The sequence below is a fragment of the Otolemur garnettii genome, unplaced genomic scaffold (genome assembly GCF_000181295.1).
Source record: "Otolemur garnettii isolate 467f Iridium unplaced genomic scaffold, OtoGar3 scaffold00028, whole genome shotgun sequence".
Classification (NCBI taxonomy): domain Eukaryota; kingdom Metazoa; phylum Chordata; class Mammalia; order Primates; family Galagidae; genus Otolemur; species Otolemur garnettii.
Window position 1 is genome coordinate 16,493,681 of NW_003852423.1, and position 14,590 is coordinate 16,508,270.

At 36.9% G+C, this 14,590-nt stretch overlaps 1 protein-coding gene across 1 annotated transcript in view; it reads right to left on the reverse strand.

Moving 5' to 3' along the window:
- DPY19L1 (dpy-19 like C-mannosyltransferase 1) overlaps nucleotides 1-14,590 on the reverse strand; it is a 106,722-nt gene that overhangs the window by 37,432 nt on the left and 54,700 nt on the right. The window contains exon 8 of the mRNA XM_023512425.1: nucleotides 4,213-4,304. Within this exon, the coding sequence (XP_023368193.1) occupies nucleotides 4,213-4,304 (92 nt within the window). The remainder of the gene's footprint in view (nucleotides 1-4,212; nucleotides 4,305-14,590) is intronic.

The window sequence follows — 14,590 nt, forward strand, 5'->3', positions numbered from 1 at the left end:
ATTCCGTGAGGATGCGAGCTATACATCGGGAGATTCCGTGAGGATGCGAGCTATACATCGGGAGATTCCGTGAGGATGCGAGCTATACATCGGGACATTCCGTGAGGATGTGAGCTGTACATCGGGACATTCCGTGAGGATGTGAGCTGTACATCGGGACATTCCGTGAGGATGTGAGCTGTACATCGGGAGATTCCGTGAGGATGTGAGATGTACATCGGGAGATTCCGGGAGGATGTGAGATGTACATCGGGCCCTGCACAGGCAGGACAATGAAAAGTGAAGAGGAGGCCAAGGGCCATTCTGCACCTGCCTTCGGAGGCTTCACTTTGTTTAGGAGATTTTTACAAGGGTGAAGTCATTTTATCTTTTCTCCTAAAATCTGTAAAGCAACGCTCCCAAAGACACCTAATGTCTTCGCAGAAGGGAACACATTGAGGGAACTCCTGGTTCGATAGACCTAAGGGGCACCGAGCACCCACCACGGAATGCCCTGCCTCAGTTCCTCGAGTAGCCTTTCTCCAAAGGACATCCCTTTTCTGCTATTCTGGTCCAAAAAGAGTGTTTCTAATATCCAGGTTACCTATGAATAAGTTATGAAACTAATTTACTAGATAAAACCCAGTATTTGTTAATAGAGAGGAATAGACTGAAACAGTATCTATGACTGCATCTTCCTTCCTAAGAATTCTATTCTGTGAAACTTGTCTCAGTTGTATAGACACACATTTGTGTATACTAGAATACAAAGCAAAATTTCTTATTTCTTATAGATCACAGTCGAAAAAAATTGAAAGCCTCGTCTAAAATAAAGAAAGCATTTCCCACTACTTCTGAATACTAAAAATGATTTTTATTTTATGGGTAACAGAAGACATTAAAGATTTCTGAGAATATAATACTAATCTGCTGGGCACTGGGAGGAAATAAGTACAAATAGAAAACAAGGAAATTCCAACTAGCCATCAATATAGCAGTCACCCAAAGTAACAGACATGAAAACATAAATGTTAAGAACAATCAAAAAAAGCAAAGACTGCTACTATCAGGTAATTTAATAAAACTGAATTTCAAAAAAATACTTAAAATTCGAAACGGGACAAAACCAATTTGTTAAAATAGACTGCTAACTTTATATGTAAATAATTCCTAGCACTCAGGAGCTGTTCTTTTTCCACTTTTACCGCCATATCCTCAGCTCTGCAGCCTACAACAACACTGCTCAGCTGCTATCTTGGCTCACTCTAGCCATTTACCCACCACCTCCCTTTGATATCATGAGATATCAACTACAGGAAGAAGGAAACCAAGAAATACAGGAATGGCTACTCTTCTAAAAGAGAGAGATAGCAGTAGCAAGAATAAAATACCAGAAGACAGATGAGTGGTAGTGACAAGGTTGTTATCCTTCAGAACAAAGGCAAGAAGTTTGCCACATCTCCAGGAAAGGAGAATGTGGTTCCCCCACTAACAAGACTGCAGCTTCCAAGAAAGCAGTTGTCACCCTAAGCAAAATAAAAGCAACCACCATACTTCCAAACAACCAGTCACACCAGCTACTACACCACAGCCACACCAGGCAAAAAGAGAGCTAGGCCGACCAAAACACTGAAATAGGAAAGCTGCCCAAATGAGAAGTGACAGACACCAGTGAAGTGGGGAGGAAGATCTAGAATTCACCACAGTGAATCCAAACCAGCAGCGGGACAGCAGCAGCTGCTCTAGCTTTAAACAGAAATACAAGAGGGAAAATGTCAACCAGAATAAAAACGGAGAATGAAGAAGATTCTGAAGAAAGGGAAGCCCCCTAAAACTTTTCAGTAAAACCAAAGTAAATACAGGAATGAGGAGGTGGATGTGGCTGAAAATGACAGTGATTATGAGGCTGAAGCCTCATAAGGCAAAAAACCTGATTCTCTCCCAGAATCTCAAGGAACAGGGCAGCCCTGCAAAAACCTTAATTTTAGGACTTCAGACCAACGGAACTTAAGATAATAAACCTCAGTTTGTGGTCACTGGTTAATGCAACTCACAAACTAGCAAGCCATCTATAGCATGGACGGGTTCAGAGAAGTCGTGGTCAGCACGTGGAACAGCAGCATGCACAGCTGGACAGCAGCAGCTGCTCTAGCTTCAAACAGAAACACGAAAGGGAAAATGTCAACCAGAATAAAAACAGAGATTGAAGAAGATTCTGAAGAAAGGGAAGTCCCCTAAAACTTTTCAGCAAAACCAAAGTAAATACAGGAATGAGGAGGTAGATATGGCTGAAAATGACAGTGATTATGAGGCTGAAGCTTGCCTCAGAGGTACCTGGAGACCAAAACAGAGAACGCAAAAGAAAGCAGCCCCTGGTGGCAGGAAACAGCAACTGGAACTGCTCCACTGTGGTAGGCAGAAAATGGGCGTCCAAAGATGTCTGTGTCCTAATCCCTGGAACCTGTGAAAGCATCATGTTGCAGGGCAAAGGGGACTAAGAAAGCAGATGGATTAAGATTTCTCTTAAGACAGGGGCAGTAGCCTGGATTCTCCAGGTAGGCCCCGTGTAATTACAAAGGTCCTGAAAAGTGGAAGAGGGGCAGAAGAGAAGGTTGTAGTGAACTGATGAGAAAAGGACTCATCCTGCCATTGCTGGCTTTGAAGATGAAAGAAGGGGCCATGAGCCAAGAAAAGCAGGCGGCCTCTAGAAGCTTTAAAAAAAAAAAGGTAAAAAACCTGATTCTCTCCCAGAATCTCAAGGAACAGTGCAGCCCTGCAAAAACCTTAATTTTAGGACTTCAGACCAAAGGAACTTAAGATAATAAAACTCAGTTTGTGGTCACTGGCTAATGCAACTCACAAACTAGCAAGCCATCTATAGGATGGAGGGGTTCAGGGAAGTCATGATCAGCACGTGGAACAGCAGCATCCACAGCTACTTGGGTCAGGTCAGATCAGTGAGTGAGTGTAAGAAGAACCACAGGTTTGCCTTTGCTGGAGTTAAGATAGAAGCAAAGGTAGAAGAAAAGTAGGAAGTGAGACTGATATGCAGTCCACTGTCTACACAACAAGGAATAAACCAGTCTCCAGAATGTGGATGAGGAAAGACAGCATCTGCATGGTGAATCGAAGACTCTCTTACAGTCCGACACTCCTTCCAGAGATGTCTGAGAAAGGAATGTCTCTTAAGGTGTCCCAAAAACAGCAAGAGAGAGGTCAACATTATGTATTCACAGAGGTTCACCTTATTTGAAGATGCTAAAGAAGCTTTAAATTCCTAGAAGAGAAGCTTAAAGAACAGCAGTGAAGTTGAAGTTGGAGTTGTATATGAGCTTTTTAATGCAAAAAAGCTAATGCAAAATCACCATCTATCCCATGTTCTATGTAAAGGCATGAGTGAAATGAACCCAAAAGCCATATAATGGCTATCGGCCAGCTGAGATAATCACAGAGAGAACTGGGTTTGGGATTAAGAAACTTTAACAAGGTTCTTTCGAATTCAGATCACCGAAGGGAGTTCTTAGTCTGAGTCATCTGCAGGTTTCCATCATGCTTTGTTCTGTTTTTCCACAGGTCCTGTTTTGTTTCATTTTTGCCCTCTTGAGCAAGGCAGCATCTGTCCAAACTCAGTATTTGCCAACAGAAAAAGGAAAGAATTCTTCTCAGCCCTACTCTCTTTGGTGCTTGAATCTCTATGTGAACAGAGATGAACGTGTGGAAGCCTAATCTAATCTTCAATTTCTGGCAGTTCTACTGAGGTGGTTCGTTTCTGGCCCTATTATCTGATTCTCAGGATGCTGGAAAGAGTTACATGTGTTGATGCACCTGATTACAACAATTCCGTGAACCGTTCTTTGCTCTGAAAGACTAGATCTAACAGGATACACTCTAGCACAATCAGCCTCTCCCTTCTTTCTGCCCATTTTTAGGAGGCTACAGTGGCAGCAAAAGACTTGAGAAGTGGAAATGACAGAAGAGGTGAAATAATGTATGTCTGCTGCTCTTCTAGCAGTCACTGTGGCCCACTAAGAAAAAAGAAGAGGGCCAGAAGGCAGATGGAGGAAATGTTTTGGGTATTACGTATTTTTATACTCATCTTTATTATTTAACGTTAGGATCATATCACTTAATTATTTTATTTTATTGACTTTATAATTGAAAAAGCTTAAATTCTAGCTTAAGTTATTTAATGCAAAAACAAAGGAAAACCACCTAAAGTTAAGTCAAAGTTACCTGAGAATATGAGTCACAAGCAACATCTGAAGTACAAGAAACGGATACGAGAAGCTTTCACGGAGTGGTGGCGTCCACATCACACGGGTACACTGCAAAAAAAATCAGAGTATAGCATGCTAGGGGCTCAATTTGCTGAGTAAGATAAATGGACTAAAAGCTACTCTTTACAAATACACAGAAAAGTCTTTTTCACAAATAGTTTAAGTGTTATGTTGTAAAACAAGGTACTGGACTTTCCATAAATGGTAAACGTGGTACATGAGAAACATCATGAGAGAGATACAACATGGCTGAAGATTATGTCAAGCATCAACATAATCAATTATCACTAAGAAGTTACCAAAACATGCACCTATACCCAAAAAGGAAAGTGAGGAAAGTGTCAGCAAGGAAACGTTCTACCAAAATTAAAAAATGTTTCATTTGAATTAAATATTTAAATTATCTAAAGTTTGTCTTCTTTCCCATGAATTTCATCAAAACTACCCACAATAGATATTTTAAAACTCATTCATGATGCTGCTACAAACAAATACTGTATTCTTGTCTTTACTACTTCTTTATGTAAGCTACCTTGGCTTGCTGAATATTTAAAAAGGGGGAGAGAATCAAATTCATAACAGAAGTCCTAAAATAGTCAAGTATCAACCTATTAAAGCTTACTTTGGCCACTGGCAAGCAATGTATTAACCTGATTTTAGTATTCAATCATTTTTCTGCATATATACTAAATATATTAAGTCCATCTTTCCACTTAAAACTACACAGGATTAAATGCAAGCAATCTAATTATACTACCACTAAGTAAGTCGCACTAAAAGAAATCATTGTCTTTCAAATCAAGCACAACTACTAAATTAACACTATATAGAATTACAAAGACCACGTCAGAAATAAGTGTTTCCTTTATTTTAGATAAAATAAGGATATGTGGATATTTCTACTACTGCTACAGAAAATTTGGCCAATTTGCTCCTCTTTTCTACCAAAGCCCACCAGCTTCTACAAAATTAGCATAGATATCTACTTATGAATGAACTACGTAGAGAATTCTGAAGACACTGAAAATGTCTTTTAATAATGTGTATTTACTGTTGTCATTGGAATCAAATTTAAGAGAACTGCTTATGAGATTAACTAGAGAATTCGTATGATTCACAGCAAGATAAACAGGCACACACGCTGTTACTGTCCCTCCTTTGGTTTACTACTGTCCACAGTTCGTGGATACTGTGCCTTTTAAATACTGAAGGTCTGTGGCAGCTCTGCATCAAGCCAGTCTATCAGGGCCACTTTCCCAAAAGAATGGGCTTACTTTGTGCCTCTATGTTATGTTTTAGAAATTCTTTCAATATTTCAAACTTTTTCATCATTATTATAATATCTGTGATGGTGATCTGTGACCAGTAATTTTTGATATTACTATTGTAATTGTTTTGGGGTACCCAAAAAAGATGACGAATTGATAAATATTGTATGTATTCTTACTGCTCCCTGGACTCGTTATTCTCCCTATCTCCCCTTCTTCTCAGGCCTCCCTATTTCCTGAGGCACAAAGCACAACAATATTGAAATTAGGCCAATTAATGACCTTACAATGGCCTCTGTTGAGTTGAAAAGAAGAATCACACATATCTCACTTTAAATAAAAAGTCAGAAATCATTAAGCTTAGTGAAGAAGACATGCCAAAAGCTGACACAGGACAAAACCTGGACTTCTTATGCCAAACAACTAGCCAAGTTGTGAATGCAAAGGATAAGTTCAAGGAAATTAAAAGTGCTACTCCAGTGAACACACGAATGATGAGAAAGTGCAAACAGCCTTACTGTTGGCATAAAGAAAATTTAGTTATCTGCATAGAAAACAAATCAGCTGCAACACTCCCTTAAGCCAAAGCCTAATTCAGAGAAAGACTTTAATGCTCTTTAACCCTATGAAGGCTGAGAGAGGTGCAGATGCTGCAGAATAAAAGGTGGAAGCAGTAGAGGTCGGTTTGTGAGGTTTAAAGGAAGACGCCATCTCCATAACGTAAAAGTGCAAGGGGGAGCAGCAAGTGCTGCTGCTGCAGAAGCCGCAGCAAGCTATTCAGAAGATCTCGCTATAGTGCTTCCTCTGACAGATCTGGGAAGAGTAAATTGAAAACCTTTTACAATGGATTCAACATACCAGATGCTATTGAGACTACTTGTGATTCATGGTCAAAATATCCACATTAGCAGGAGGTTAGAACAAGAGTTCCGACCCTCATGGGTGACTTTGAGGGTTTAAGATTCAGTGGAGGGAGTAACTGCAGATGTAGTAGAAATAGTAAGCGAACTAGAATGAGAAGCGAAGATGTGAACAAATTGCTGCAATCTCATGATAAAATCCGAATGGATGAGGAATTTGCTTTTCATAGAATAGCAAATAAAGTAGTTCCTAGAGATGGACTCTACTCCTAATAAGATGCTATGAACATTGCTTAAAGGACTAAAAAGGATTTAGAATATTATATAAACTTAGTTGATAAAGCAAGACTCCAATTTTGAAAAACATTCTACAGTGAGCAAATAAAACAGCATCTTGTGCTACAGAGAAATCTTTCATAAAAAGAAGAGTCAACCAATGTAATAAAACTTCACTGTTGTTGGGTACAGTCGGTCACACCTACAATCCTAGTGCTCTGGAGGCTGAGGCAGGAAGACTGCTTGAGTTCAGGAGTTCAAGATCAGCCTAAGTAAGAGCAAGATCCCATCTCTACTAAACACAGAAAAAGTAGCGAGGTGTCATGGCAGGTACCTATAGTGTTAACTACTTGGGAGGCTGAGATGGGAGGATCACTTGAACCTGGATATTTGATGTTGTTGTCAGCTAGACTGATGCCATGGCACTGTAGCCTGGGGCAACAGAGTGAGACTCTGTCAGAAAAACTAACCTAACTTCATTGTTGCATTGTTTTAAGAAATTGCCACAGCCACCCAACCTTCAGCAACTACCACCCTGATTAGTCAGCAATTAACTATTAATTTAACTATGTGCATTTTTAAACATAATGCTATTGCACACTTATCAGACTACACTATAGTATAGTGTAAACATAAGTTTTATGTACACTGGGAAACCAAGAAATCTGTGACTTGCTTTATTGTGACATTCACTTTATTGCGATGATATAGCTCCAAATCAGCAATAGGTATGAGATACACATGTAGAACCCAAATTTATAAAGCCATCATTCTCTGCAAAAACAAACAAGGACATATACAAACCATGCATTGTACAATTTGAGAATTTTCTCATACAGACTGTTCACCCACAGTTTTTGCCATTTATTTATTTATTTATTTATTTATTTTCTTTGCAGTTTTTGGTCGGGGCTGGGTTTGAACCCGCCACCTCAGGCATATAGGGCCAGCGCCCTACTCCTTTGAGCCATAGGCACCGCCCTCACCCACAGTTTTTGTTACCCAAATTCAATGATTTTGTCACCTTTGGAAATCCATTTCACTCAATAGCTGAAGTCACTCAATTCTGTAAAGGTCAATCCTATCCTTTGAAAGGAGGGATAAGAACAGTCCAACAAGGATTATAATGAAGAGCAAGGCCTTCTCTTTCCAAAAGGAGTGAATGAATTCAAATGCATGCACAAGTGCTGTTAACTGTTTCTCCACAATTCCACATGCTCTACTACTAGATCCAGTACAAACATAATTGCTGTTTCATATGATCCCATATAATCTGGAAATAGTAAACATGCCTTAAGTTTCAACACATAAATATTTTTCCTTTAACTCTAACTGTTAATGTAAAATAAGAATCTACCTGTTGTCTATACAGTTTGACAGTTTAAAATGTCAATGCTTTCTAAAGTATTATCTTGAAATTTAAAAATTAAAAGAAATACATATATGTGAACTGCTTCAAAAAGGATTGTAAAATTGTATGCTGCACTCTAAGCATCAGAAGTCCATTTGTTAATTCAGTGAAAATCTTACATAAGATAAACCGTCATCATCTAGCACAGAAAAAGGTGTCCCTAGTATATACATTTTAGCACACATTTTATAGCACTGAATAATACCACATAATATTGTCTAGATATTGATGACAACAGGCTTCTAATTTATTTTCTGCTTAGTAAAGGCTGAATGTTTTAACCATTTACTTAATAATCAAAAACTAAAAAATCTCAACAATAAACCACTTCATTTTCCAATCTCTGTTTTCAAATAATTCACTTATAATATTAGAGATATAATCTAACTGATTTCTCTGCAGAATTTCAAAATGAATAGGAGTATAACTGACTAGTGAGTTATAAATCGTGGTTGTTAGTTGTTAAAAATATATCATGCTTAAATTTATTCCAAGGGTTTTGACTAGAGTTGATATCTGCTGGGTTAGCCATGATTTTTTGCATAATGCTTAATTTAAATCAAATTACCATATCTCTGAATGCTACTCGGCTTTATTAGCTATAATATTGCTTTATATTGTTTAACATTAGCTATAATGCTTTCAACACTATACTTAAGAGAGCTTCCATAAAAGATTTCTGGCCACCAGCAAGATTTGGCTATTCCTCCTCTTCAGAGAACAGTACAGTATAAGGATACTATTATCCGGCTCAGCGCCTGGGGCCCAAGCGGCTAAGGCGCCAGCCACATACACCTAAGGTGGCGGGTTCAAATCCAGCCTGGACCCGCCAAACAACAATAATGGCTGCAACCAAAAAATAGCCGGGCGTTGTGGCGGGCGCCTATGGTCCCAGCTACTTGGGAGGCTGAGGCAGGAGACTCGCTTGAGCCCAGGAGTTGGAGGTTGCTGTGAGCAGTGAAGCCATAGCACTCTACCCAGGGGGACAGCTTGAGGCTCTGTCTCAAAAAAATAAAAAAAAATAAAAAATAAAAAAAAATTAAAAAAAAAAAGGATACTATTATCCATATGGTAACCATAAAAACACTAGGTCCTAGACCCATGGCCTGAACACCTCTTTGATATTACTTAGGAAAGTCCTCTTGTTTAAGAAGCCTTCCGTTGGCACAGGCTGTATCTGGCTGAAGGCACTGTACCTTGATAATAAGTAAGGTCACTTACTTGGAGCTTTGTTCTATTTCTATACCATATAAAGGTTGAGTATTCCATATCCCAAATGCTTGGGATCCGAAATATTTTGGATTTTTTTCTTTGCATTTTACAATATATGCATTACACGTATTGACTGAACATCCCTAATATGAAAATCAAAAATCTGAAATGTCCCAATGAGCAGTTCCTTTGAGCATTATGTTGGAACTCGAAAAGTTTCAGACTTTGGAGCATTATAAAATTTCAGATTTTCAGATTAAGGATGCTCAATTGTACTGAGAAGATGTTCAATTAACTAGTTATATATTTCAATTTGAATATACAATTTTTGCTCATACAATGTTTAATGTGACAGTGATTATTAAACTTCAATGTCTTTATATGACATTTCTACTTATTCTAAAAAAAGAAACATTGATCTTTTTGTCTCTCAACAGTATATTCTGTTCTAAGTTTATACAAAACCTCTGTGAAAGCAGCCAACTTTGCTGGAAAGGCAGTGAAGTACCTCTTCCTGGCCCCATTCACTGTTAAAAGACTTGAACTTCCTTACTCATCTAAAATAGAAAGTGTATCTGGCAAGATCTTCTCAATATCACCTCATTACCCATATAACTAGAATTCTGGCTACAATATGAAAGCATTAGTCAAGATACAAAGACAGCATAAAAACTGAAATAAAAAGTTATACTATCAAATTAATAATAATATAACTTAGAGAAACTAAAATAATTCAAGTTTAACTTTTGATCTGTGACTGAACACCTTAATAAAATATATTCTTAGTAGAAAAGTAACTGAAGAAATCTTGAACTTTACTTAGTAGGTCTATTATTAATAGTATAAATACAGTAATTCTGAAACCTTTTGTCTATATTATAGAATAAAGCAAATAAATAAACACATTTATTTGTGGAGAGGAAGGAGGTCCAAATGGAATAATTGAAGGCAGAGAAGAACCCTTTGATACTGGATTAGAATTGGAGGAGTTGATAGGAAATAATGTTTTTTTAAAATATATTTCCTACCTCTTTTCAGGAAAAAGGCTAAAAGCAATTACATGAAAGTGGCAATGAGCACATCAAGTGCCTAGATCACATCACAGTCTCTCAATATCATTTTCCACTAACAGGATCCAAGATTCCTTAGAAAATGGCTAATTTTATATCTGGGGACAAAAAAGGATAAGGTATCACAAAGTATTCAGAAATCAATGGACATATCAAAAGAGCAGAAAATAGTACCAAAAATATATAAAATACATAGAGATTAATCTAACCAAATATGTATAAAACACAAAATATTGCTGAGAGAAACTAAAAGAGACCCCTATAAATCTGTATTTATGTATTAGAAGATTCAGTATACTCTGTATGTCAGTTCTCCCTACAATGAGCTAGAGCTTCAAGGCAATCACAAATTAAAATCCCAGCAGGTTGAATGAGTGTTGGGGAGGAAGGAGTAGTGACAAGCTGATTCTAAAATTTATGTAAAAACACAAAGAAATTGAAACAGCTACAGCAATATGGAAGAACTATTTTGGAGATTTTCACTTTCAGATATCAAACTTATAAAGCCCCAATAGTTAAGGTAGTATGATATTGACTTAAACAAATGGAACAGAATTTAAAGTTTAGAAAGACAGATATGTCCAGTCAGCTTATTTATGACACAAGCACCACTACAATTTAGTGTCTCTTCAGTGAACAGTACTAGGTAAACTAGACACCTGAACTGGGGGAGAGAGATGGGTATCTTGAACCTATTTCATAGTATACACATGATTCTAGATAGATCATAGATTAAAACGTGAAAGCTATACCAATCAAGCTTCCAAAAGAAAATATAAGAGAAAATCTTTATGACCTGCAGTAGGTAAAGATTTTTTTAATCAGACAGAAAAAAGAACAAATATAAAAGACTGATAAGTTGAACTTCATCAAACTTAAGAACTTCGGTTTGTCAAAAAACCCCAAGAAGAAGTAAAAGCAGGCCATAAGCTGTGAGAAGGTATTTGCTAAACATACACCCTACAAAGAACTCCAGAGAAGTGACCAAGAGTTCAAATATACCAATAAAAGAAATAACTCCCAATTTTTTTTAAATCAACAGACTTATATAGGCACTTCATAAAGGAGAACACCTAAATCAAATAAACAATATAAAAATGTGCTCAGCATCATACTCATCAGGAGATGCAAACTAAAATCATAGTAAGATACTGTGTCACTGATCAGAATGCCCAAAATAAAGAGCACTGCCAGTACCAAGTACTGATTAGGATGTGGAAGAAACCAGAATGCTTGAACATTGTCAAAAGAGTGGAAACTTGTACAAGCATTCGAGAAAACAATGTAGATAAATATCAAAGACATGTGGAGAGAAAAAAGTCAGATGTAAGAAAGCATGATTCCTCCAAACAGACAAAACTAGTGAACAGTGACAGAGATCAGGAAGAGTAGCTACCTATTTGGGAGGAGAGGAAGGGATATAGACTGGATAGGAATAAAGGAGAGTCTGCCTGGGAGCTGGCTGGACTTAGTCTATATTTTGATCTAGGGCATGGCTACATGGTTGTATACATATATAAATGTCTGTTAAAATGTACAGATAAGATATGTAAATTTTAACATGTGAAAATTATACATCATTAAAAATGTGGGGGAGCTACTACTGGCCAAATTGGAGGTGATCTGAACATCAAGATGAGTTATAACAACAATGGATTACAAAGCATTGAATAATAAAAGAATCATGTATGCACAGTACTAGCAAAAAAAAAATGGCAGGAGGGAAGATTTGTCTTTATAGGATACCAATTATTAAACATAAATGAAATAACTGAATTAGAAAATTACCATTTGCAATGGCCAATGTAATAACTAATTCAGGCTAGGATCAATAATAGATGGTATAATTAATTAATTGGTAAAATGTTATAAGTAGGGGAACAGGATATTCATGGTGTCTCAAAGTATCACTAATGTAAAAGAGAAAAGAATATAATAGAGAAATCGGAGAGCCACCACCTTCAACAAACTGGTTTTACGTGCCTCTAGATATAATGCAAAGAAAGGAACATAATGTCATTTATGTTATAGCTTCACAAAAAAAAAAAGTGTAATCTAAATCTATTCGTGGGGAAGCAATCACACTCAAACTGGGACCTCTACAAAATAATTAGCCTGGAATATCAAAAATGTGAATGCCATGATAAAGAAGAAAACAGAGAAATTATCTTAGATAAACTCTCTTAAATGAAATGACAACTAATTGCAACATGTGATCCTTTACCAGACGCAGCATCCAAAACAAAAAGTGCAATTTACTGGGATAACTGTGGAAAATAGAATATCCCATTATTTTATTATGTATTAAATAATTATCAATGTTAAATTTGAGTATGATAATAATACAGTGATCATGTTGGAGAATCTTGCATTAGGCAATATATATTGAAATATTTAGGGATCAGATGTCAGCATGTCTGCAATTCATTTTCAAATGGATCAAAAAAACACCTGTAGGTGTATGTATAAGGCAGAGAAAGGGAATGTAGCAAAATGCTGAACGTGGTAAAGGAAAAGTAAATCTACAATATTTCTCAGGTTTTAATCTGCTGAAAATAAAAAGCTAAATTAAAAAGTAGTATAGAAGCATATACTTTTCCTATATTGCCTTTTTGTTAAGTTTTATTTTTTCTAAATTTCAAAATATTAAGGGAGTACAAACGTTTTTGATACACATGGATAGCTTTTATAATACTTGAATCAGGGCTATAAATGTGCCATTACTCGAACAGTGTTCATTGTACCCATTAGGTAGGTTTGCCTTTTTAGTAGAAAACTTCCAGTCAACTAGGGATAGCCCAAAGGAACACATCAAACTGTTGGCTGTAGGATCACACCTGGGAAAAACTGCCTAATTTCAGTACGGAACTGCCCTAGACAGACAGTATTTGCTGGGACCAAAAAACCAACTTCTAGAAATATAAAATAGAATCTGGAAAAGCAAAAAAACGACAACAAAAAAAGTTTTTGTGTGACAACCACCCCTCCCACAACTTGGGACAGAAATACACACACACACACACACACACACACACACCCCAGAGCTCTAAGAGATTAAAGAGCAGGAGGGAAGAGTCAGAAAGCAGAGCAATCACAATCCAACATGGTGCTTATATTCCAGGACCTTGCTAGAGTTAAATATTGAAACAGAATAAAATTAACTAACAAAGTGGAAAACTTTACCCCCTCCCAGTAAAAATACTGTTAAAATCAAACAGATCATCTCCAGAGCTGAGCAACTGGGAAGCTGGAGATTAAGCAGAAAGACATCCCCTTAATTCATTTGAAACTAGAAGTAAACGAAAACAAACTACAGCTGCAGCTCTGTCCCACTTAGCAGAATTCACGGTGGGATCCAAATTCTTAGCCCCTCGCCCTAGGTTCCTGACACAGGAAAAGATGATAATTCCCTTTCCAGAGGAAAAAAGGTAAAAATGATTATTGAGTTCATTTTTCTACACAAAATACCATGCATAAAATGAAGAGCTATGAGATAATGGCAAACTGAATATATCAAAATGAAATATCAGTGAATTCTGATATATGGGAAGGGAAAATACCCAAAAGCAGGAATAGAGGGGGAAAAAATGGAAAAAGAGAAAGTGTTTCAAACCTATGGAAAAAGAAGTTAAACATAGCTATAATTAGAATCTGCAAAAGGAGATGAGAGAGCTTGAAATTGGTCTGTTCAAAAAATCTATTTCTTCTTGGTTAAGTCTAGGGAAAGAGTGTGATTCCAAGTATTGATCCATATCCTCCACATTGTCAAATTTCTGGGCATAAAGTTTCTTGTAGTATTCAGAGATGATCTCTTGTATCTCTGTGGCATCTGTTATTTCCCCTTTACCATTTCTGATTGAGGTTTCTAGAGATTTTACTTTTTTGTTTCTAGTTAGTCAGCCAAAGAAGCTATTTATATTTTCAAAGAAGCAACTTTTTGTTTTGTCACTTTTCTGAATGATTTTTATGTTTTCAATTTCATTAATCTGATTTAATTTTGGTCATTTCTTTTCTTCTGCTGGGCTTAGGATTAGGTTTTTCTTCTTTTTCCAATTCCATAAGATGGTTTGTGAGATTGCTGATGAGCTCTCTTTCAGTTTTTTGAATGTAGACACCTAATGCAATAAATTTGCCTCTCAGGACCACTTTTAGCTGTATCCACAGGTTTTGGTAACTTGTTTCTTCACTGTTGTTATGTTCGAGGAATTTAGCTATTAATTCTTTTATCTCTTCCTGA